The sequence below is a fragment of the Poeciliopsis prolifica genome, unplaced genomic scaffold, assembly GCF_027474105.1.
Source record: "Poeciliopsis prolifica strain line A6 unplaced genomic scaffold, Auburn_PproV2 SCAFFOLD014, whole genome shotgun sequence".
Taxonomy (NCBI): Eukaryota; Metazoa; Chordata; class Actinopteri; order Cyprinodontiformes; family Poeciliidae; genus Poeciliopsis; species Poeciliopsis prolifica.
In genome coordinates this window covers 8,303,914-8,329,361 of record NW_026562389.1, presented here as the reverse complement: position 1 = coordinate 8,329,361, position 25,448 = coordinate 8,303,914, and the positions used below count along the sequence as shown (strand labels likewise).

Below are 25,448 nucleotides of genomic sequence, written 5' to 3'. Positions count from 1 at the left end.
CAGTTCCTCAGTCTAACAAGCTAATTGTTCAAAAAAGGTTGCCAAACTAAACATAGTGACTTATTTATAAACTTATCACACCTCCAACCTCAGACAATGAAGAACGAGTTGTGGAGATTTAGGAGATTTCACTAAAAGTGAAGAACTGATGCACATTTTTTTTTTTCTTCACTTCCAGTGGTAAGTTAAATATTCCTCAGCCACTTGTGTGAGGTTCAGGAAGGCTAATAAACTTTTCATTATCCCTGTCAGGGAGATGTGGAACAATGGATCATCGTTATTATAGGAGTGATGATAGTTGAGATAATTACCAGGGAAAGAGATGATCTACAACCACAATTAAAACCCCCAACTCGGTGGTCCAAAGTCAAATAGCTTTAAATTACAGTCAGAATGTTTGTCCAAGTTCTGGATTAAAGCAAAGAATAACTTCATCACCGCTGAAAGGACGCGTGTAATTAAAGCAACACAAAGAAAATTAGACACATTTCTCACTTTGTTGGGTCTCAAAACCTGCTGAAATAATTCAGTGTGACTTTAAAGTGGATGCTTTTAGGTCAAGTGCAATTGATTACAAGTTTAGAGATTTTATTACAGTCATTCAGCTCAAGGAAGAACAGAGTGCTGCAATTAAGCAGCGGCAATCAATTAAGCATTTGACCAAAAGAGTCAACCACAAAATTCTTAAGATTATCTTCAGCTCTTGTGAGAAATGTCAGTATGTGTCAAAACATGCTTTAGTATCAATGCTTGACATTTAGAAACCGGTATCCATTTTGAAGGCTGCAGAGTGGTTGTTAAGGCTGTTGCCTCTTGGTAAGAAGTTCAAATCCCAGCTCAGGTATTTCTGAGTGGAGTTCACATGAGATTTTTGACACGTTTCAGTCTGCTTTCTGGAATAGATGAATTGATTTAGAACGAGCTTCCCTAAAACTTTACAGTTTAGGCGCTAAGTTCATTAAACATGGAGGGTTAGGCGTGGTTTGGGAATTAAAGTTCCTTCTTCTCTGCTGGGGCTTAACAAACAGTCTTAAAAGAAATCGGTATATGGTAATATATATAACACAAGACTGAAAAAAGCAGATTTTGTTTTTTTTTTATTATAGAGAATTTTGTTTTCAGCTTTAAAATAAAAAGAGAACAAGCTTGATCCTCTCTGGTCAGGACAAAATGATGGTTAGAGACTTTTAACAAATCCACATAAGAGACAACACTTTATTGCCTTTTTGATACTTTGGCTACTGGAGCATTTCATAGTGCATTTTAATGCTGTGCAGCCAAGCTGCAGCGTATACATCTGACCTTTCCAAACTCAACACCTCTACTTCTTCTGCTCTGATGTCTTGTGGTCAAAGGTGGTCTGTAGTTTCACTGATACGTTTTGGGACAAGAGGAAACAGCAGCAACCCTCAGCATCACATTTGTCTTTACACTGTCTTATATGAGACTTTGGAGGTAAAGTAAGACAGTCAGGTTTTGTTTTATATTCTTAATGTAGAGATTCATGAATAAAACCTATTAAACGTTCTGAAAATTTTAAATAACAGCCCTGTGTCACACAGGGACGGTTGAATCATCTCTTTGTAAAATATGCTTGAGATCTTCATCTTTTTACCTTCCACTAGTTGCAGTACGCCACAATCAGGAGTGACTTTGAAGACAAGTGAGGTTGGTTTATTCAATTATTGTGTCCTGATGATAAACTGGGAGCAACATAATGGCTTGATTAATTTCCTTATCAGGGTGAGCACAAAGAGTAATTACAACTAAATCCACGGCTTGGTGAACCACACATCAATCAAATTAAAGCAGTCTCCGCTTGGCAGCAATCACTTTGAAAGACAACAAATGAATCGATTGGCTTGGACCTTTGCTTCCGGCCATGCAAGAGTTTACAACCTTAGGAACTGCAACTCCAAGCAAAGGTTACTCAGGTTGATTTTTGTATCAAGGAGATTTTTGCATGCTTCTTTAGTGGGAATCTAAAAAGACCTTATCGTCTGTAAGAATACTTGTAGATTTCATAGCAGAGCTTTGTTTTGTTCTGTTCACCAATATTTGTTTTGAGCAGTGTTTAATTGATATATATGGAAAGCAGTTAATCACACATCACCTAAACTAGTTGGACATGGAGATATCCACAATCAGGTCAGTTTGCCACAATCGACATGAACCACTGCTGTCATTCAGATTACAATCTCATTCTGGTCGAACTGAATCCTGTCAGAATATTCAGACTGAGGCATTTAAATGACACATTTTGATTATGTCCATGTAAACATGCCTATTGTTATCAAATGTGATCATTGTTTTCTTGCTCTGATTTTCTGTTTTAGAACAATGCAGCATTGAATTTGTTTTTTAAGTCAGTAATTTAAACTAAGCATTAAATCACCAGACTGACTGGGATTTTCTAATTGTTGTGTTTAGTGAGCAGGTTAATTGATTTAAATAAGAGCGCACTACTCCCAGAGTGCTAGTTATTTATAGGAGAATTGCACACATGAAGTAGGAGATGAACCCCCTTAAGAAAATAAATCCTATGCTTTTAGCCAGTGAATTACAGCCAAAGAGCTTCACTTGACTTGGGCAAACCTGCTGGATTTCACTGGCAGCTGTCTGTGTTTGCCTTGTCTCTGTAGAGCTAAAAATTAAATCACATCCACTGTGTGAGTGCTCAGATTTACAAGTGCTGTTTGCACTGTGGCTCATTACAGGAGCCACTACAGGCACATAGTAGCGGGAGAGCAAGCAGGAAGGAATAATGATGCATGTTGGCAAATTTAAAAACATCTTCATATGATATTTTGCTGCTGGGAAGAAGGCATTATAAAGGTAAAGCGTCTTGTTTGATTTTAATGTGTGAAATACATAAATATAGATGTGGCGGGAGATAATTAGATGGTGCTGCTTGCTTTTCCAAACAAGATGACAGCATTTCCTGTAGGTTGTTGCTTATCTTTCACACCAAACAGAGAAGTCATCAGCAGCAGGGCATAAGACAAGAATTTTAACATCATCCGACAAACTAAAACACGTACAAATAGAAACAAAATTCCTGCCAAATGCTTAATCAGTATCTCTACCAACACTTTATTGCCTTCATTTCAATGCATTCACCTTAAGTAGAGTCATTTTTAGGATTTTTGGTTGAACTTGATAAACTAAGAACAACTAACATACAATCTATATTTCCCCACATGAAGCCAAGAGCTTTTACTGCTGTTTCTTTTGCATCATTAATCTTACATGTGCATCACTTTCCCTGAACAGAGTGTGAAGTTAGGTGTGAGTGTGTAGGAGTGAGATCGTTGGGTGTAATTAACAGCTCATGAGCCACACATTTAAATTTTCTTTCCACGTAAAGGAGATCACTGAAGAAGACAACTGAAGATAGTAATATAAGTAGAATTCAGCTAGAAATAAAATCACAATGCACTTTGTGATTAAGTAGCATGAAAACTATTTTGGGAAGATGTTTTGGTCTGAACTCCATGGCTGGGAGAAAGTTCCTAGAGACCTAAATGAAAAGCTGGATGGGTCGCCATGCTGTTGCTGTGAAAAAACTAATCTGAATAAATTCCTGTCATTTGTCAAACAGGCATCTGACAGATGGGTTCAGAATTAGATGTTTCTGCTGCTTAATTGAAAATGTAAAATTAGGATAGAAGTTTTTTTTTTGTTGACTTTTTGTTTCCCCAGAAACTAAACAAATAGTATCAACTTTTGCAGCACACCTCTCCCAATTAATTTGGAGTACAGACTGGATATAAAACTGCCATCTGGATGTGACTTAATCAGCCAATTAAACAAGCAATATTTTCCAGCAACTGCAAAATAAACTGTAAATAACTTTTTCCATGACACTGAAGCTAATTTAAAATCTGCTTTGACAGACCAGCAGCCACATCTCTGTGTATTAAGGACCTCCTGAGCTGCAGTTTCTAACTCTAGCCTCCAATTATCCCCCATCACATTTCCATGTAGTTGCTCTGAGGGAATAATTTCTGGCGTTAACTAAATGGTTTCTCTGCACACCTGTCTGAATGCAAGGACCTCGACGGGCAAACAGATTGGGACCCATTGCTTCACCATTTCAGTCTCCCTCCTCTGGCTTAATGAGCTGCCAGGGCTCCACCTTAATTTGTGTCAATAAACATGTTGGGTTTGCAGCCGGCCCTGACAGGTAGGATAGCTGGATGAGACAATTTGCACGTCACTGCTGGAGTGGAAGAGAGGAAGCTTTCACATGAGTTCTGGAAATTAGTAGAGTAGAAAGATTCAAATGAACCCAAATGGATTATTTAGGTTTAGCTTTGTGAAGCTTTACAGACCTGGGGATCAGCAGGAATACTTAAAGCTTTCTTTGTCCTGAAATTTATTAAAAGTGAAAATGATAATTTCACTAACTTCATGTGTACGTTTACAAACGTTTTGTGATCTTGTCTCAAACTCATTGTCTACTTTCTGGAGCCTTTTAGGAACTAATATATTCCTTTCTTTGAAATGTCTCTTTGATGGAACTTTTTGAAATTTATTTGGCTTTTCTTAAGTTCTAACCCTAACCCTAACCCTTTCCTGTGTGTTTAAGGTTCCTTTCAAAACTTGCCAAATTCCTTTTGGATTCAAGCTGAGACTTTCCAAAAACTTTGATGTCAGTCACTGTTTAGTTCCCTGGTGAGTTCTGAAAGGTAAAGCTCTTCAATTGTATCTTATTGTAAACTAAAAGGTCCACGAAATCATGGCCCAAATTAAGAAATGTACTACAAGAGTAAAAGTAACAAAATAAATAAAATGTTTGTCTTTTTCTAAGAAATCTCTCCAGTGCAACTTGTAAACTTAACAGTATATTCTCTCATCTAAGCATTAATACACATTCGCTTATTTAAATTATATACATATCTCTCAACAAAATAAAAGAAATTGAAAGAATTGATTTTATGGGATAAATTAGAATTGGCCCTCAAAGACTTTTTTGTCTGGTGGATGTGCAAAACATAACAGAGCAATTTCTAGGTAATCTTTTTTGTAATCATCTGTAAAGTTCACACTGTGTTTTCTGCATTTCTGTGCTTGTTCTGGCACAAAAGACATGAACAGGTGACGGATCTCTATGATTGCTCCTTCTGTTCTCTGCTTGCCACCTATCAGGTGTGCTTCACTGACAGATGGAAGCTCAGTATTCAGCAGAGATCCAGCACATCGACCTTCATTTTGATGCTAAAAATGTGACTCCATGCACTGCGAGCCAACCAGCTGAATCCCCCCTGTCTTCATTTGCTTGAATCAGGCCTCCGGGGTTGTTCGACTTTGTTTTTGGGTTGCTTTCACCTCCTTATCTTCGTCTATTTGAATTCAGACCGAGAAGCTGAGTTTCCGTGTTGTGTTCCAGAGCGTTGCTTGCCGCCTGCAGAGTCAGGACCTCCTCCCACATCCTCTCCAAATGATGACATGGCCTCACACTGATTTTCATTTCTCCATCTTGTTCTGAGTTTTGCTTGCAAATGTTTCTCTCTGTCTCACTGCATTCTCTCCACGAAAATGTGTAGTACAAACATACGTTAGTCAACACATCATGTCGCCACACTGTGTGTATGATTTACACACAGAAAGAATGTCGACAATAAAATTTGGAACATGTATTTTCATTCCACCCACTCCACACAATTGTGGATGTATGGATTTGTTCATGAAAAACATTTCTGGAGGAGTTGGTACATTGATACATAAATTTTAAGCATCACAACCAAGCATTCACGTCAAACATAATCATCTTAAAAAAGAAGAATGCGGCAGCAGGAGAGAGCAATCAAGACCCCCGCTGACTTTCTGTGCCTCAGCCCACATCTCCCCCTTGATGCTAATCAGTGTGGGAGCTGCTGGCTGCCTTGATGCTTCATGTGATCTTAAGACAGGCCTTTAGCTTGTACAAAACACACCAGCAATGTACCATCAAACATTTAACTCTATCTATTTCACTTGGTTCACTCCATCTGGCTAAAACATGGAATAGATTTTTGAAAATATCCTGCATTTTGGGATTAACATTTATGTTAAATCTGTCTATATCACTGAATTGCTTTTATATAATTGTTTTTTTTCCAGGTAGAAAATGCATTTGTTTGTTTTATATTTTTCAAACCTGTTGACCAAATGCATCTTGGCTGTCTGTCTATAATATGATCTATAGATGTTATTATGCTTAAAGGAACATATGAAGGACATGTTTATTACCTGAGTCAGATACGCAGATATAAATCACCTGCTGTGGAACAACCTGACTCTGTCTTTCTGTGAGGCTGAACCTGTTGATTCCTTTAAAAATCAGTTTTAAGCACATTTAAGACACACCATGCACACGTTTTTAGTTAAAGTTGCAGCATCTAACTTTAAAAAATGTTTGTTACTATACTGTGGGACAGATAATGTGTGAAAATGACGCTCCTCTGCCTCCTTTCTCTGGACAGCAGGAGGGTTATAGCATTGTTAATCATCCTTTGGTATGTGCTGCTCATACCCTCTTGCTTTCTCTCTGCTATGCTACAGCTGGTTCACCACACCGAAGTTTGCCATGAAAGCTCAGACGAGTTAACACGATGGCAGATAAACTTTTTCCCTGAAACACAAAAGTGTTCCTCCATATTTAGCTTTGCATTCACCAGTGTGATTGACAGCATAGCTCTGATTGGTTGCTTTTGACCAGGTGCAGTTCTTCTGCTCTGTGAAGAAACGCAAAGACTGATACTGAGTCTCAGTCTTTGCTTACCTGTCTTGTAAAGCATCATAAGATTTAATGTGTTGTGAATTGACATAAACTAAAATGACAAGTATTGAATTCATTATTTGTAAATCTGGTAGTTATGAAAGTTTTTAGCTAAATCAGTCCACAAATATATCTTTAAATTTATATTTTATTGTCATATCATTTTATTAGCATTTATCCCTCTTTGTAAAACATTTCTATTTTTCTCAGCTTCAAGCTGGCAGTAAATAGAAACGTGCGCCAGATGAACACTTTATCATCTGCCTCCCCTCTCAAATAACAGGGAGATTTGTGTTGCAACCCAGCATCATTATTTTAACAGTGTGGCACCATGCAGAATATGTTTAGTGCAGGTTGTCATGACATAAAAAAAGCCCCACCGTTCATCACAATTGACCGAACAGGAACTTGTTCTCTCCAAGGTAAAATGGGAAAAGCGGGAAGTCATTCAGGTAAAAGATTTTACCCTTGTGCTTTTTGCACCTTTTAGTTTTTCACAGATTTTTGAGGGAAAGAAGAGTAAGTGCTTTAATTTTAATTCTGCCTATTCTGAAAGATTTAAACTGAAGAGCTCCGAATGTAAAAAAAATAAATAAATAAAAACTGCATGACTGGAGGTGATCTGAGTCCTTGTTGGTGCAAGAATAATCATTTCCCTATGGAGGGAACCCAGTGATCAATGAGAGAGTGACCTTACCCTCCATGCACACCTTCTTCAAAGTCAGATAATAAATTGGTTCATATCACCTCCCCTTTCGTCCCAGTTATTTAGAGGGCCATCTGAAGGAGTCCATTACCTTTTTATGGAAAGCAGGTTCATTCAATTTGCTGGCAGCCCAATGAGAAGTTCTGTATGGAGGCACGGCAAGGGGGCTCAAGGGCAAGTGAATTATTCCATTATCTGTAATGTGTGGGAAGGCAAAAGCTGTCAAGGTCCTGGGGGGATCAATTTAACTTTACAACCTCTGTTCCTCCGGAAGGAACAATGAGGGTAAATAAAATCTGACAAACAGATTCCCTCATGTATATTTGACATTGTTTTAATTCAGCTACAGTAAGCGTTTGTCGTCATTGTCACTGCTCTTATGAAACCTATGCTCACAACAATTTCTGTGTCTACAATTGAGTTTTGCATTAGCTGTAAATATGTTGAACCCATTAGTAATAAGTAGCTCTACATGTCAGACGGGTGGAGTTAAGGTGAAATGAGTAAACAGGGGGCAGGTTTTGTCTTCATATTATGTTGTTCTGAAAGCAGAAAAATTTGATTTCAATTGAAGTAAGATAATCCCCAAAAGGTCAAAGTTGTGTTTTATATAGCAATGTCTCTGGGTGTTACATTTAACAGAAGACACACAGACCCACAAAAAATCTGTTAATTTGATTAAAATGTGTTTCTTCTTTCAGTGGTGAGTGATACAAGGTAAATAAATAGAGTATTACATATATAAAGAGCAATGTCCTCCACAACTATTGATCCCTGTGGTAAAGTAAAGTCTGAAAATATGTCCCTGTTTTTGCAGTAATAGTTTTTGTTTAAAACTAGCATGGCCACAATTATTGCCCCTGATCAAACTTATTTGAGAAATTTATTAAATGTAACCCTTTCTCTTGTCTTGTCTTTCCTTTAAAATAGGAAAAGCAAGACAATATGATTAATGACATTTCAAACATTCTGATCAACAAGTATGAAAATGGTTCCAAGAAAACAATAGGAACTGTATTAAAATGTTTTAAAGAGGGTCACATTTAACAATACAAATGGCCAAATGGAACAATAACCAAAGGGGGAACTGGTCAACTAAGCAGTGAAACAAAAATTGCACTTTTGTCTAAATACGAATTCAGCAGCATTTATTTTCTAATAAAGGGTAAACTTAATTGGCAGGAATAGCTAAAAGAGGGACATTTTTGAAAAATCTGCTTTTTTGAGCTTTATGTCATGTTGAAATCCTTGAACTTCTTGTGGTGGCCATTTTGGTGTGCTGCACATTTTTTATTACATGCCCAACCACCTATTACGTTGAGATAAGCTGCTGCACAGCTGATATGTTGCTGCTGAAACATAAGTTTCTGTACAGCAAAGTATCAGCTGTGTCTAACACTGATGATTTATTCAAAGCATCTTGCTTTTTCAGTTTTAAATCAAGATATATCAAGATATACAATACACTGGAAGTGAGTCAAAAAACAAAAAAAAACCTTTTTAATAAGACATCTAAGTCAGGTATTATTTCCCAGCCGCTTGTGCAGTTCACAGTAAGTTCTTGCTTTGCTTCTGGTTCTATGTGCAGACAAATCCCAAGCGTTTCAGGATACGTAATAAGGGGGCTTGCTGAGCATGCTAAATTTTAAACTATTTTAAGCACTATATTAAAGGAATCAGTGCCATACAACACAGGTAAACAAGCCATATATTATGAATTGAATGTGACACTTTGTTTCCAGGGCAACTGGGAAATAAGAAGTGTTCAAATATAATCTCCCGCGGCATGTATATGGCAATGCATGCAAAGCCTGTCATCTGTTTCAAAAGTTGCCAGCATCCTAACGGCACATTTTTGACATCTTCCTGACAAACAAAAGCCCTTCCAAGAGTGAACCGGGCAGCCATGCTCTGGCTATAGAAGTAAACCCTTATTTCTTTTCTGTCAAATAAATCTTTTAAGCGCATTTCTGAGGAAGAAATAACTTTAAAAGGGTTTGTTGTAAAGGTGTAAGTGAGTAAGAGGTAGGAAGTCCACGTTGTCCTCTCCGGGGAACTGCAGAAGACAAAGTTTGGAAGAAGGTGAGTGGATTTCTAACTCATTTTTTGAAGGAGTAGAACATAAAAGACAGAAAGACTTTCTTTTTCATTTAAGGTGGCCTGTCCTCCCCTGATAAGACTTTTCCTCCTTAACTGGTTCTCAATAGGTAACTTGAAAATGTGCTTGAAGGACCATCAGTCCAGTCAATACATCACAAGGAGTACTTGCTGGACTGAGCCTCACAGGAATCATCTGTCTTTTGTAATCTGGCTGCTAAAATAAGTTATTTTGTTTGTGTCCTATGCTGTTATGCTTGCCTGTTTTTGTGTAAAGTTGTACAAAATTTCAGGTTTTCCTACAAACACACTGGACCTGTTTCTAACTACATTTACTAATGTTTGCCTGTCTTATATCCCTCCATTTCACACCCAGTTCAGTAAGGGATTCAAAGAGTGAAATTTCAGACACTGACATCCCAGTGACAGAAAGATTGAGTGCTACCCCAAAGTCATGTTTTACTGATCAAAGCAGCATTTTTGTCTAACAATTTGCAAGGCCTTTAAAAATTATTCACACTTCTCCTCAATTTTGGTTTTGTTTTTGTAAGCAAACACAAAATATCAAAAAGAAAGCTTATTTAAACCTCACTATTACAGGGAGACAAACTGATTTGATCCCCAGTTGTAACCTAAAACAGTCGGACCTGTGCGGAAATACAAGAGCTCAAAATTGACCCAGTTCAGAACTTACTTATCTTATCCATGTCGCCCAGCTCTACTCAGTATTAAACAAAGACTGTAACAGCACACCTCTGATTGTGATTTCAGTGAGTTTTACACTGTGAGGAAAGGTTTGAAAGACCCTTTCAAAACCATCTCACATCCATGAGTAAAATCAGTCATGTGGCATTGGAAGAGCGAGTGCTTCAGGCCAGGATTAGAGCTCCCAGTTATTGCAGTTATCCACAATAATGACCCGAGGTGTTGAAAAGTGGTGTGCTCCTAAACTGTTATTTAAAGTCAGCTCTTTCAATCTGATGTACTTTAACCTTGGTGGTGTTTTATCAATGAGTAAGTCAGTCTGTCAGGCAGGTGGATGGTCTTCTCGCCTTAGAGTTTATGAAGAAAGATAGGGCGTCTGTGAGATTATTCGTCTTTTCCAATACAGTATAAACCCCTAATCTCTAGCCTCTCTCAGCCCATTCTTGACAGGATGAGGAGTCACTGAGGGCAGTCACAGAGAGAGAGGCATGCGGTGGAGGACTTTGCTGAAGAGGAGTAAATATGTCAGTCACCTGAAGCTCTTTACAGTTTTCTCTAAGAAAATCTATCCAACTGGGTGTTTTTCTTTGAAATAACTAAAAGTTAAAGCAACTTCTCTTACCTATTTAAACAAAACAATGAGGCTTCATGATACGCATTGCCAGTCAGAAAGTTAGACATTCATCTTGGGTTTAAAATTTAGTTTTGCACTTTTATTGATGCAGTTGAACCCTTTTTTTCCTGAGGATAATGGTGAGCCACTGTACAACTGCACAGGAACTTGGTGCACATGTTTAATTTGAATGCATTTTTAGTTTCAACCATATGTATACATATCCAAACATTTCATGTACCTCCAGCACATTTAGGTAAATGTCTTGTTGTTGGTGTAAGTGTCACGATGAATGTAGAGTGGACCCAAATGCAGCAGGCGGAAACATCACATGGAGTTTTTGTGATTTTAACAACAACAAATAAAGAACAAACTTACAGAAAAACAAAGTAGCTAAAAAGGAACACAAACATAAATCCAGAGTGGAAGGACTGCAGGGAACAAAGAGGAAGAATAACAAGAGTAGACGAGAGGAACTGGAAAGGAGTGACTGAGGATAAGGTGCTTAAATACTGAACGCCTAACAAAAGACGTAGACTGTTTCTACAGTGCATGATGGTTTTCAGGTGTGAGGGAAAAGCAGGAGGCTTATGCTAGGGAACAGGAAATAAGTCTAACACTAAAGAATAAGTAGAATTGAGAAACATAATTAAACTAGAATAACTACAAATAACCAGGAACAAGAAATAAATGTAACTAGAAACTCTAAGAATAATTGAACTGAAGTAAAACAGAAGCAAGACTGATCTAATCAAAGAAAGAGACTTAGGAATTCAGAATGATCATTTTTATCATTTATTGAACTTCCTAAATTGTTCCTCCAACTGAAAAAGAACAAGTGAATTGATATTAAATACAAAGATTTATGTAACGTTCATTTAAGTAAATTATGATGAGTGGAAGCTGTTTTGGAGTTCAAACTCTGAAAATGAATTCAAGTACGGATAAGGGCTACAGTAGAAGACAACCAAACAATGAAGATGTTCTATATAAAACCTCATGATTTTTTCATCCAGTGTTCAGAATTTTTTATATTTTAAGCCTTTAAATTCTTCGGAAAGTGTTAAAGAAGTCATATCAGTCAGTCAAACTTCTTGCATAGTCTTAATAATTCATGAATCTTCCAGAGTATGAGGAAGTCATCTATTCGAGGACAAAAGGTATTCCTCCATTGGCCAGGCCGGATCAAAGGCAAATCATTAATTCTGAGTCGCTCATTTCAGTGAGATCTGCTGTTCCACTGTGACTAGATTTCCTTAAACGGTCGTCACAGTCAAAGACAGCGCTGAGACAAAGCAATTTTAGATCCTCCACAAGGGCACAACTAAACGTAAGTTTAAATTGAATGCCCCAAAATAGCTGTTTAATTACGTGGCTATCTGAGAGGCTTTCATGTTTTCAAAATGAATCAGGAGCAGAGAGATAACCGATACTTTTATCAATGCAAAACTCAATGTCCCGCCTCTTCTATCAATCGTGATGGAAAGTCACTGAAATTAGCTCATATACCAGAGACATCAATTATGTTTCTTATAATTAGAATATCCTCAGATCACCCCGATCCCTGTGAGATCATTTTAATTAGAGGAGAAGCTCTGTGTCCATTGTATATTTATGAGGCAGTCCTTCTGAGGATAATATATATATATATATTTTAAACTTTTTTATGGTGAACAGTCAAAGACTGATCAAAGACTAATTTATGCTACAAGAGAAAATAAATCTGTAAAAAGTGGAGATTTTTATTTCTGATTTTATCACGTGGTTCTTTGAAAATGCTAATTTAAATCAAAAGAAAAAAGAAAAACAAAAATATGATTAATAATAATAAAACATCCTGTAGCCTGTTGTTATAAAGTTCTCAAAACTCGTCATAATCATCGCATGGATTTAAGTTTGAACTTTGCATGACGGAGAAAATCTATCAGATCCGGAATGGGATTTATTTTGGCTTCCTATGGCTTATTACACTCCATGAATACAAGGCAGACTTCCTCTGCAAAATAAGACTCACTTCAAAAGGTCTCAAAGTGAAAGAAAAACCAAAACAAAAAACATTAAGTTGAAACTAAAAAAAAGAAAAAGTCTACGTCAGCCTCCATCATCATCTTCTATTTTTAAATGTAGATCTCCAGGTAAAGAAAGCAGTGACATTATATTAACACTGAAGCAACAATGAGTGTAAGTGTTAATATTTTCTAATTCATGTGAAGCACACCTTTGGCTGGATATAAATAATGTCATAGAGGTATTAATAAAAAATCAGAGCAAACTGGCACAATAATAAGCAATACATTTGTTAAATTGGATCTATGAAATCATTCATTCACTTATGAGTTCTAGAGTTTTCAAATCTCCTGAAGCGTTCAATGCAGTCATTTAAAAATTAAATACAGCTTAAATCAAGTTTGATGTTTTACTTGTTACAACATATTGTCAAATTACATAACACTTATAAAATCTTGGAGTTATGCAGTATGATTCATTATGAGCAAGAACAAATGATCCAAAGCAGTGTTTCTCAGTCCACATGACCCACAGTTTTGCACACTTTAGATTTTTTCACACAAACACACACAAACAAACAGGAGGCTGAAAGGTTTCTGTAGCACTTGATGGCATGCTGAGAAAGTGATGCAATCAGTAGAATCAAGTGAACCAGAGCGGAAACGCATTGAAAACATGAAGGAACAGGATGAAAAACCACTGACATGATGCTTTGTGTCATTATGTGCTCAACAAAATCAAAATGCCGAAGCGTTTTGTGAAAAACAAAGTCCACTTTAGCTGCAAGCATAACTACAGCAAATCCAAAGTATTTATACAAACTGGGGTTGTTCATGAATATTTCAGATCTTTAACTCATTGGTTAAAGAGTATAAAACATTCAAAAGAGTTGCAGGAATTGTTTTTAAAGTGACTGAGTTCATTATAGTACAAGCGTGGCTTGCTTGAAAAGGTTGCGAAGAGTCACAAGTGACTTTGCGAAGTTGTGTTTGAGCAAAACTGCAAGACCTTTGGAACAGTCTTGCTGTTTTTTTTTTGTTTGTTTTTTTTGGTAATAATTTGCAGGGACATAACAGAAGACAAAAAACATCTTAAACAGCTGACATACTCGTGGTGGAAGAGGGAACACAGCCAGACTCAGTGGCGGTTTATTCAAATGTTTGTACAACATGAATTAGCTGGATAACTTTCAAATAGTGTTGGATTAGAAGGCTTCAAATTCAAATCCAGCTCCTTGATTCCACCATTTGTAACCTATTTATTTACACACAGGCTCTGGCCTTATTTTTAAATGGTCATCCTTACTAACAGTGATAAATATCATTGATTAGTCCACAATATAAGCCCATTATTTGGAATACAATTGATGTTTTACAGAGCCCAAAACAACAGAAACATTAATATTACATTGTTATGTATTGTATTGTAAAAGGAAAGCAGGTTTTGATTTTACACCCTTCCATGCCCCCATGCCCTCAGTATGCCCTCTTAGTTGGGAAGCAGCGACAAACCTGTCATCTCTTTTTGTCCGGGTGAGTTTTATTTGGAATGCTCCGGCCACAGGAATGTCATCAGGAATAACAGTCACACCAGAAAGTGCCAAATGATGAACAGGGTTTTGGAAGCTGTCTCTGCCCTTTGCATTTCTAAGTTACAAGCAAATCCTTAACCACAGTAGTGCGTCAACCAATGCTAAAGCAAAGCTCACATAGTTTTAGGTATGTAAGACATACTTGTGTTTTATAATTTGCAGTAATTCATCGGTCTGAGCCATACCAGTATTTTCATCGTCGATTGTAACAAAAAGTATTTTTTTAGGTATAAAACTGCTGTTCTGAAAGTCATATGCATTATTCTCTCAAAGCCTCTTTGGTAGGAATAATGTGGATGGTAATGTAGTGGATAATTTTAACCTCATTCATCAGTTTAAACACCAACATTAACAAGCATTCACTGCATTATTACTAAGGCGCTGGCCATTCATCAAAATAAAAGCACTTCCTGTTTTATACTTTTAGAAACTTCTAATAAGTTTTTTAAAACATTTTAGAATGCCAAATCTTACATTTTATCCATTTAAAATACCTAAAAGCAGTTAATAAAAGTTACAATGCACGTTCAATTGTACATCTAGATGGTCAAACGATTTTGAGCTAAAAATAACAAATTAAATGTTTTACTTTCAGCAGACTAGACAGCATCTATCTGGTTTCAGAATATGTAAACTTGACTTGAAAAAAAATACTTCTGAACATCTCTAGTTTCAAAACCAATGATTCACTCTGACATTTGCCCCACAGTCTGACCCTGTGTGTCTCTCCACCACATCAAAATCTTTTCACAAGCAATGAAACCAGTTGTAGGACCAGCAACTGCTATTTATCATCAACTATCTTAATTTTGATGCATGACATGCAGCTGAAAAAAGTAAAGATTCTAATTCTTCCAACTTCTTTGATCCAATGATAACAAGAAATTCAAAATAATGCAAAGCTGTTTTTCATGAGACATTCACCTCTGAAGAAGAAGCATTGACAACAAAGGTGAGAATAAAGCACAGAAAAATTAAACTAAAGCATCGGGCCAATGAATTCCTGTGCTACCGTCGTCAATTGAATTTGGGGAATCTACAGTGCGTCCCTTCACCCTGGCATCAGTTATGCAAATGGTGGCAATTTAAAATGAATGGCAGATCGTCTTCCCAAAATGAGGATGGCCAAGAAGCGAAAGTGAAAAATGGAGGAGGAGGCTGAGACGTGAGAGTCACTCAGCCTTGAAATGATTTAATTTAAGTGATGAGGAGTTGACTTTGATAAGTTTCCATTTTAATAATGAATACTATGACTGCTCTAGGGGTCCAGTTAGAAATAAGCCAACTTGATTAAAAAAGAAAATAAAACTGAAGAAAAAGACTAACATTGCTGAAAGAAGAAAACTTAAAGCTAATGCTTTGATTTTATTGCATGCTGAATGAGAAAATTGTACCATTTTCACATGTATTTATAATGCATCTAATTTTTGTGAAGATATTGAATCTTAACAAAGATGGCAGCCAAGAAAAACAGGAACTAACTACTAACAGATTAATAAGAAAATTGTTAAAATGTATTTAATGTGAGTCAGAGTTTTTAACTATAAAAGATCTAAATAAATCTTTAGGTTTGTCATGGTACCACAAAGATTGAAAAGTTGAGCCTAAAATTACAGATTAAATCAAATAAAGAGAAATGAAGTAGACAAATCGCACACATAGAGAATGTTTATTTGGCTCTTCTTTTATTTTAATAGAAGTAGCCTAACCCTAACCCTAAACCAAACCCTAACCCTATTTCTTTCAATCCTGTGGGTAACAATGGATAAATGGTGGTGCAGTGTTTTACTGTTTGAGTTTAAAGGCTTAAACTCAAATAAGCAGCAAAGCATGGTTTTAAAAATAATACATCCAAAATTTTCAAAATAATAAAAAAGCTTGTCTACAAACTTTATCATCACAGCAAAAGACTTTGAAGATTCTTTTGGAATAAAATGTGAGGCCTGATTTGCAGTTAGTCAGCTTAGTCATGTTTTTATCAGTCACATTGGGATTTATGTATGGATTAGCTGAGCAGCAGGAATCCACTTGATAATCATTTTCATGTATTAAACTTCACTGCCAAAAGCCTAGTCAAGACATAAACGAGTCAAAGTATTACAATAGTGGTACAGCAAGTGGTCTTATCTCAATGCTTTAACAAATTTAAAACACAGCACAAATTTAGTACACAGTCCTAAACTGTGTTATACTGAGCTATATTAATTTTGAATTGAAAGTCAGAAAATCACTTCATCCTGAACAGAAAGGGAGAAAAAAAACTTTTTCAGTGAAAGGGCAAATTTTTTACACATATCCAATTTACATTTGTTGTTGTTTCTCTTGCTGTCTCATTGCTGCAGGCAAAAATGACAAGCAGTTAAGATGAAAGCCGTCTCATGATTTATTTTTATCTTGGAAATCTCTGCTTTGTGAACATCAAATAGGATGTAATCAGTGAGTCTTCCTCCTTTAGACCCACTATAAATAAAAGCATTAAGAATTGGTCATGTCTGCTTGCCTGTGAGATTTAATTTTAACACCAGTCAACAGGTTTTCTCTCTTCCCAGTCATCTGTTGGGATTTGATTTCGCTGCAATGCATAAGTACATACATAAATATAACCTTTTGGATGCAGTTGAAGCATAACGATTCATTTTATTCTGAGTCAACATTTGTGTAGCATTTACACAAAACAACCATTACATGTTTTTAAAATGAAGAATTATTGTCAATTTATGTAAAAATTCAAAACAACATCATTAAAATTTAAGCTATATCAACCAAAGAACTCAAAAGAGTTCACTCATTGCAGATAAACTATTCTTTACCCTTCAGAAATGTTCAGAATCCTCCTTTTTACTTCAGCTTGCTGTAAATATTTTTGCAATCTGCATTGAAAACACATGTTGCAATCCATCAACTTCATTTACTATGTTAATGGAGGTAAATGCCTCAAGTCTTTCCAAATGTCAACAGCCCACATTTTATCTCAAAGTGAGTGCAGCAGGTGCAGATCCATAAAGCTGCAAAACTACAAACACACATTAACCTGTTACTGCAAACACCTGGAGTTTTTACAGACGAAAAATGCAAAAATCACAAAACCTTTCATATTGCAGATTAAAAAAAAAAAAAACCTGCCGGTATGCATCATCAACTTCACCGACATTAGACTCAGGACACTGGTACAAAGCACTCAGAACCATTAATTAAATTATTATTGAACAGTCCAATTATTTCAAACATTACATGAACTATTACATGATGTAGGCTAACTTAACCTGTTTAATCCCAATTTTTTTCCTGCAAAATAAGTGCTTGCATTTGAATCCTTTGACCTCCCTAACACATGATATTTATGAATGATTATATTTTATGTTGATAATGTTTGTGAAAATGTGGATTTTATGCTTGGCAACAATTGTTGCTGGTGGAAAATTTATACACATAAAAAATATGAAAAATCATGACATGCATAACTTATTATAACAAAGAATGGTTACAAGAATGTCCAGAAATATTTTAGAAACATAAAAATTCAATGCCGCATCCTGCAGATGTCATTGTCTCAATGTGCCTCTTTGATTATTTTATCAATTAGGCAAAATCAGATGAAAATGTTAGTATGAACAAATCTGCCTCTAAGAGAACATTGCCCCTGTTCCACCAGAACAACCACAAGACCTTTCCTTGTCCTGAACTGGCTTCAGGCATGGCGTCATCTTGTAGTCATTCAGTGCATAGGCTGCACTTTGTGGAAAGGGTCGGCTTTTGGGGGGTGGGAAGCGGTTCAGCTGCGGGAATGACAGTGATGTAGGAGACATCATTTTGAGGTTCCTTCAGGCTGAGAAAATCTAAAACATCGTATAGTTTAATCTGTGTGGGAACAGCAAGACATATAGATTAAACAGCAAAGCTACAGGACACATAGCAGAGAATCCTTCAGAAAGAAAATACACTCAGACTACACAAAACATCCCAAATGAAGATGTACTCTTCAGGAAGATAGGCGGCACACGTGCCACCAGCTGCAGGTGGAAGGCTGTGTGTTGCTCAGTTTTCCTCACATGCTGAAGTGAACCATAGAAAGGGAAATATGTTCTCCTTGAGGGAGAATTTCACAGCAGCTTTGAGCTGATGTTTGAAGGGAAGGGTTTAAACTCAGCTCTCTGCTTTGATTTTCTGGAGGAATTATCAAACTAAATTCCAATTCCCTCCCATAATATGTGTCACTATACATGCACCAATTTAAAATATCCCTAAATTAAGTATATATGCTAAATTCTCCCCTTCTCAATCTTTACTTGTAATACGTAGCTCTTTGCAAAGGTTACAAACAGAAAGACAGACGATTAACCACTAGATTCAGAGCAGTTCCAGTCTCTAATTCTAAAACCCAAACAGGATTGCCCTACATTCTGCAGCTGAAAACAAAAAGAGAAAGACTGGCAAAATGCAAATCAAAAGGATTTCAAAGCTCTCCATTCCAAAGGGCTCGTTGTTTTTAATCACAAACATCAGACTCATTTTGCTAAAACAGCTGAAAACATCTCTTCAAAGTTAGCGCAGCAGCAACGTAATGCCTGCCAAAATCAATCGGTGTGTCAGTAAAGCCAAACTCATTTCTCCCAGCCAGCAACTTTCAGAAATTAGATTGAAATCTGGAAATGTCAACGTGAGCTTCAACAGCCAGAAAGATAACTTTTTCAAGTAATCGTTTAGTTGTTGGCGTTCATCAATATCTCATTCAAACTCTCTTCCAGTGATGTATTACAGTCACTCTGAGCCAGTGAATGACTTTTCCATTAACGTGATGCAGCTCTGTCTGCCAGTTTAAGGGTTTGTTAAAGTAGTAGTTTTGCTTTACCTCTTGTGAAATGGTTTAATTGGCCAGACGAAATGTGCTGGGTGGCGGTATTTGTTACTGCTAAACTTTGGATTTATTCTAATTGATTTTCCTCTGCAGGTAGTTGTCACCACAGTCTATATGAGAGCAACACTTACTGGATGTGTTAAAATGACAAGCAGTCACCAGTTCCCATCTTTTGTTTCTTTAGCTAGCGACATACAGATGAAATCATAAGTATATATACAACAAATAAAAAAATTTTTTCTCACTGTCTAATAATAATAACAATAATAATAATAATAATAATATTTATTTATTTCTTTTTTTTTGTGCATTTGCATACAATTTTTCTCAATGTTCATCTGCTATTCAAAACCAAGGAGGGATCATTTGTATTTGTCAGTTTATTCTTTTGCCAGTCTGCAAATTTTTTTTTGTTTTTTTCTATTAAAATAAAGCTATTATCCATTTCATTTTTTTCACATCATTGATGCACCCTCCCAATTAGTATTTGTTTTATTCCCTCATATACAGAATGAAAAGTGTCATAAAATAAACATGAGTGCTGCATCGGGTGTTCAGCCAACAACAGCGGTGGGATTCTAATGGATTGGGAAATCAGCATGACATATGAATCCACTTTGTTGATAAGTACAATCGCTTCCCGGGGAGTTGGCATCACCTCCCGCTCTATAGTGGGAATGCTTCAGCAGCCAGTCATTGTCCGTATTACCCAGAGTAATACGACACAGACACAGGAAGGGCCAGTTAACACGCAGTGAAACGAAACCGGGAGAAATACATAGAGGAAGGCATGTTGGGCACTGAGTGCTTAGTGCTGAAGAGAGGAGAAAAACAAGCAGAGAGGAGAGTTATGGTAGACAGACCCCTCATCCGCCACTAAATCATGTTTGTCATTTTCACAGGGAGATCAAGAAAGGCAGAGATGCCTCCTCTCTGGAGGAGCTCTGACTGCCTCTGCTTCATGTTTTCAGACTCGATTTCTTGTACTCATTTGTCCCCGCTGCAAGAACAGTTTGTCTGCATTTGCTTGTATCGTCCCTTTCAGCATTGATGCTGCAAATGTCAAAAGACTTTGAATTTTGTCAGCAAACAATGCAGTCTTGAAGAGGATAAGAAGTAAAGTAGCATGTGAGCCAGAAGTGGGAGCTGAGGGATGATGGCAGAAAGATGCACTGAACAGGCAAAATGATTTTTACATTTTTGTTCTTGAGATGTAAATTCACTTAAAATGGCTGAAGCTGACCTGTTAATCCAAACATGTATAAAATAAGGTTAAAACAAAATACAGATATTCACCATATCATGGCTGCATATCTCATCAGATGATTAATTGTTCAACTGTATTCAGAACTTGTAGTCAATGCTGAGGCTGCAGCTGGATTGCTTTGCTCTCCACTCAAAAGTGCTCCTGCTATTCCGTCCGGCCTGCCGTATCCTCCCTCTGGTGCTGTCATTCGACAAGCCCCTCTAACCACTTCTCCCCCTCTTCCTCATTAAAGTAGCATCTGCCGAGGTAAGAAGCCTGAATACCCCCCCCTCCAACGTTGCACACACACACCCCACTGCTTCCTTTTGCAGACACTCATGCCTGCCATCTGCCACAGAGTTGGACGAAGCCCCACCACCGGAGCAGCCACACACTCTCACCATACATCCACACTGAAAGCCCTCATTTAAAACACGCTCAATTGCTGGAAAACGTCTCAGACGCAGCAGACGTGCATGGTTGCACACAAACGCACTCGCTGACATTTGCACCCGAGCTCCAGTAATCTGAACGAGAGATGCCCATGAAGGACGGCAAGCCCAACCTGCTGCACAAACAAAGCAAACTCCTCCTCTTCTCTGTGGGACTCCTAGGGAAGAGGCAAGGGGCACGGGGGACGACAGCTAACTCTAATTAGTCCACTGTGGCCATCGGGTCCCTCCAGCATTTCATTTCAGGAGCAGAGAAAAGGAGTGGAGTGGAAAGGAGAGGTGAGGACAGCGCAGGGAGAAAAGAACTCATGCTGATTGAACATGAAGCGTCTCCCCGTGGCTTCTTTCTCTGTCTCCTTCTCTTTTCTTTCCATCTCTGCTTGTTGTACATAATGCCCTCTCGCTTTCAGTGCATTTGCTCGTCACCCGTCAGTTCTCCACAGTGAATAATAATGCTTTCTCTTGGAAAGATGGATGCAGAGGAGCAAGCCTAAGGCCACGCATTCTGATTGTCTAAGCATTCCCAAGTCGCTCTCTCTGCCTGTGCAAAAAATCAACAGTGCAGCAGGGGAAGGAGGCAGCATGCCTGTCTCCATAATCTCTGTGTGTTGTTTTTACTTTTTAGTCGTTATTCACGATCTGCCTTACCCAGAGATCCCTCTGCTTCTCCTTTCCTGAAACAAACGTTGGACCACAGGGACACTCCTCTTGTCTTTTACGAGCTGTCCAGGCAAGTTAGCAACATTTTATGTTCTCTCTGGGGATGTTTGCGCTTGCCTGCCACGCTGCCATCATCGTCACTGTCACCCGGACAGAAACAGTGGTGGGGCGAAGCGACTGGAGGACAGATTTCTTCCAAGAGAGGCTGAACTTGAAGAGACAGTATGGCAAAGCTCCAGAACCTCAGGCTATTTGAGAAAAGGCTGCTCAGTTTACGCTACCGAGCCACATTACTTTGCTTTCTTTCTGTTTTGTTTGTTGTTTGCAAATTTCCTAAAATAGACTTAAATTTGTTCCAGACTGAAGCAAAAGATGTGCATCTATTTGGTCTGATTGGAGCCCTGACATGTTCAGTCGCATTCTAGGAATAAAAAGTATTTTTAACTCTAATCCAAAAAGCTAATAAAATCTTTTCAAACCAAGCCATGTGCAGCGGTACACTCCTGTGGTAACAGAAGCTATTACAGACCCATTATTTGGTTCACTGTGCCTTTCCACTGCCAGTGCTGATGTCAGATGAAATGGACCATTCTAATCCTCATCAACATAACTAATTTCACATAAGGGGAAGTTGATAGAGTGTCAAAACCATTTAAAGGTCGACCAGGCAGACATTTGCTAGATTTGTATGTATATCTACATAAGCCTGTTCAAATATTTTAACACTCGTTTAAAATATTTATGAGTAGAATCTCTTTTTATGCGTTAGCACATGGAGAGACCATTCATGCGCAGAGAGTAACAGCTGTCAGAGATGACAAATCAGGTAAACATCGAGGCTGCAGAACAACTTCTGACCAAACAGGTAAATAGTTTTATGTAGAAATGAAAAAAGAGAATGATCAGAAAAAGAGTTTGAAATGTTTGTCGTCGTTCCACCTCAAAAGGCAGCTGTACTATAGCTAACCTTTGGACAGATGGATGGAAGTGTCCCAGCACACACGTGACGGGTTGCTGCTTCAATAGAGACTCAGGCAAAGCCGTGACACAGAGGAGAGGAGGAACAGATCTGACATCAGAGGCAGGACGACGCTGTCACATGACCTTTAAACAAGGCAGATATGTGTTTGGGGTACAGAAGAAAACTAAGACACCTGATGCGTAAGCTACTAAAAACTAGAGCTATTCAAGTTTCAAACTTTAAAAAAGAAATATGTTTTCCAGTCACATGGTGTCATTTTAATGCACAATCAAGTAACTATTTTACCTTTTGTAATTATGAAAATGCTGTTTAAATCAAATATGACTTAAAAGAAATTTGGTTTAGTAACTTAGAGCCTTGAAATTGGGTCTTGGTTTCTTTAAGAAACTCTTGCTTTTTCTGACACTCTGCATTCAGGAATTCATCACAACACCACTCCTTTATGAACCCCTTAACAATGTTATCAGCATTTCACTGAGCTATGATGACTTATCAGATGTTTGCTAAAGCCTGCTAGCTAGTCTGCAAGAGCGAAGTGGAGGAGTCACAGGTGAGGGAGGCTTTACGAGGCAGAAGCTTGGAAGCTTGCAGTTTTGAGGAGTTTTGAAGGCGGCGGTAAGTCCAACCAGGCGTTTTGCACAGCTGAATTATTGCCACAGGAGATTAAAGGATTTCTCAAACATGCATGAAAGTACAACACTTTAGGTATGTTTCCCTTATCTAAAACATTCCTAAAGCGTATGTTTTAGATAAGGGAATAAAATGATAACATGATGTAAAGCTCAAAAAGGTTGATTTTCATGCAATATTGCCTGTTTAAATAAAACTGGTTAATTTCTTCATGTAAATGGATGGAACTTATTAAATGCTTTTATCATGTCATACTGACCATTTAAATGAAATCGAACTGACATCATATCACAATAAAACCCTTTTTTATATATTTATGCTTAAACAGTCTTCATTGAAAGCACAATTTAAGGCATTCAACACAGAATAAGGGCTACAACTCCTGGGGTTTTTCAAAAATACCCAATGGATTTGTACACATAATATGTTTCTACAACATTAAAAAAATCATGTGAGGGCGAAATTATAGCTGTGATCAATTCACATTTCGTCAGACCTCTGACATCTTGATCCATGTCTCTCTATACACTCTACTATCATATGTCAGGGTGCATGAAGAGACTCTATGCACCAGGCAAAATATATTATATGCACTTACAACTTGAATTCATGACACACGAATCTTTGGCCAAACAGACATGGCAAAAACATATTGTGCTCCAAATAGTCGTTTTATGCAGGTTCACAAAGCAAATATGATATTTGCAACATTTTGTTCATTCATAATTCATGACTACTCTTACATGTAGTCCAAATGTCAACAAGCATCTTTATGTTGAGTTGTGTTTTTAAAGAGAATGTGCATTTTAGTGTGAAAACTAACAAAGAACAAAAAAATACAAAAGAAAAATGCCTTTAAAATTCAAAACATGTTGACCTCCCCAGTGGGATGTAGCATATGTTCAGTTTGAATTTGTAATACGATCATTTTCATAATATGTATATTAAACACCCAGATATCCTTGAAGACATAACAGTTATTTCCTGTTCGAGTTTCTTTCTAAACTCCTAAAGCTTAGCAACATGTGAGAACATTTCAGAGAACTTACCCGATCACCCTGCGGCGGGCGGTGATGCTCGCCACAATAACACTCTCTGGTCTCGGTGTGGCCACCGCCTTAAAAGTCCCTTTCCAAAACTTCTCAAAGAGCTGCTTCTCTCCCAGCTGCAGGAAGCTGCCGGTGGCTGTGCTTCCCTCGGATCCCAGGGTCGGAGAAGGACCACTGAGGTCGAGCTTGAGTGAACATGGTGTCTGCATCTCAGGGGTTTTTCTTATTATTTTTTTTGTCTTTTTTAATCTGCAAGTGAGATGTGATCTTTAGTCCCTCAAGAGCCAGACGCTCCACAGTCTGCTGATGACAGCTTCACACACTCTCTCTCCAGTTGTTGCTCTGGAACTGTCCAAGTACTGAATCAAAGCAAGTGGAGTGCAGCAGGCTGCTTTGCCGCGTCCTCTCCTCTTCGCTGCAGCAGGTCAACGAGTCAGCGCGTCTGTCTGCTCTTCAGTTGAGCTGCAGCCTGGGGAGGAGGACAAAGGCTGACCCTCTCCAGCTGAAGGCAGGGTATTGTTCTTGAAGACGGGACGGGGTGGGGGCGCAGATTGGGTTTCTCTCTCCGCCTCTCCTTCTCAGTCACATCTGCTGCTCTATTTGGAATGGGGTCCGGGTCGGGGAGTCCGGGGAGCTTCTTTCTATTTCCCCTGACGAAAGATTTACGCAATGTGAAGCGCTCCCTTCAGATGGAGGAGCATGGCTCAGTCAGAAGCTGTGTTTTGATTGTACTCCCACCCACAGCAGCTGAGCAGGTTTGAGGCAAGCGTGACTGAAGGAAGGTCTGTGTGTGAGTTTGAAGAGTGTGTGAGCCGGTGCGTGAATGAGAGCTGAGTGAGGAGCTGAACTGTGAGGAAGCTTGTTTTGTATCTCTGCACTGGTGACGTCAAAAGGGGGGCTGGACTCTGGGGAAGAGGGACACCTCTGTGTGTAATGTGGGTGTGTTGTTCTTGTCTGTTAGTTTTGTAATTAGGTTTACCTCTCATCCTTACTTCTATGCATCTCTGTGTGTTTCTTTAATCATCTTCTCCTTCTCCCCCGTCTTCTTATTTCTTCCACTTATTTAAAAAACTCTAAATCAATATTTAATTT

The 25,448-nt window shown here is 38.0% G+C and overlaps 1 protein-coding gene across 1 annotated transcript in view; it reads right to left on the bottom strand.

Moving 5' to 3' along the window:
• Positions 1-25,172, bottom strand: part of srrm4 (serine/arginine repetitive matrix 4) — a 54,767-nt gene extending 29,595 nt beyond the window's left edge. Inside the window, exon 1 of the mRNA XM_055039657.1 lies at positions 24,357-25,172. Within this exon, the coding sequence (XP_054895632.1) occupies positions 24,357-24,565 (209 nt within the window). The 5' untranslated portion in view covers positions 24,566-25,172. The remainder of the gene's footprint in view (positions 1-24,356) is intronic.
• Between the last annotated feature and the right edge of the window lie 276 nt (positions 25,173-25,448).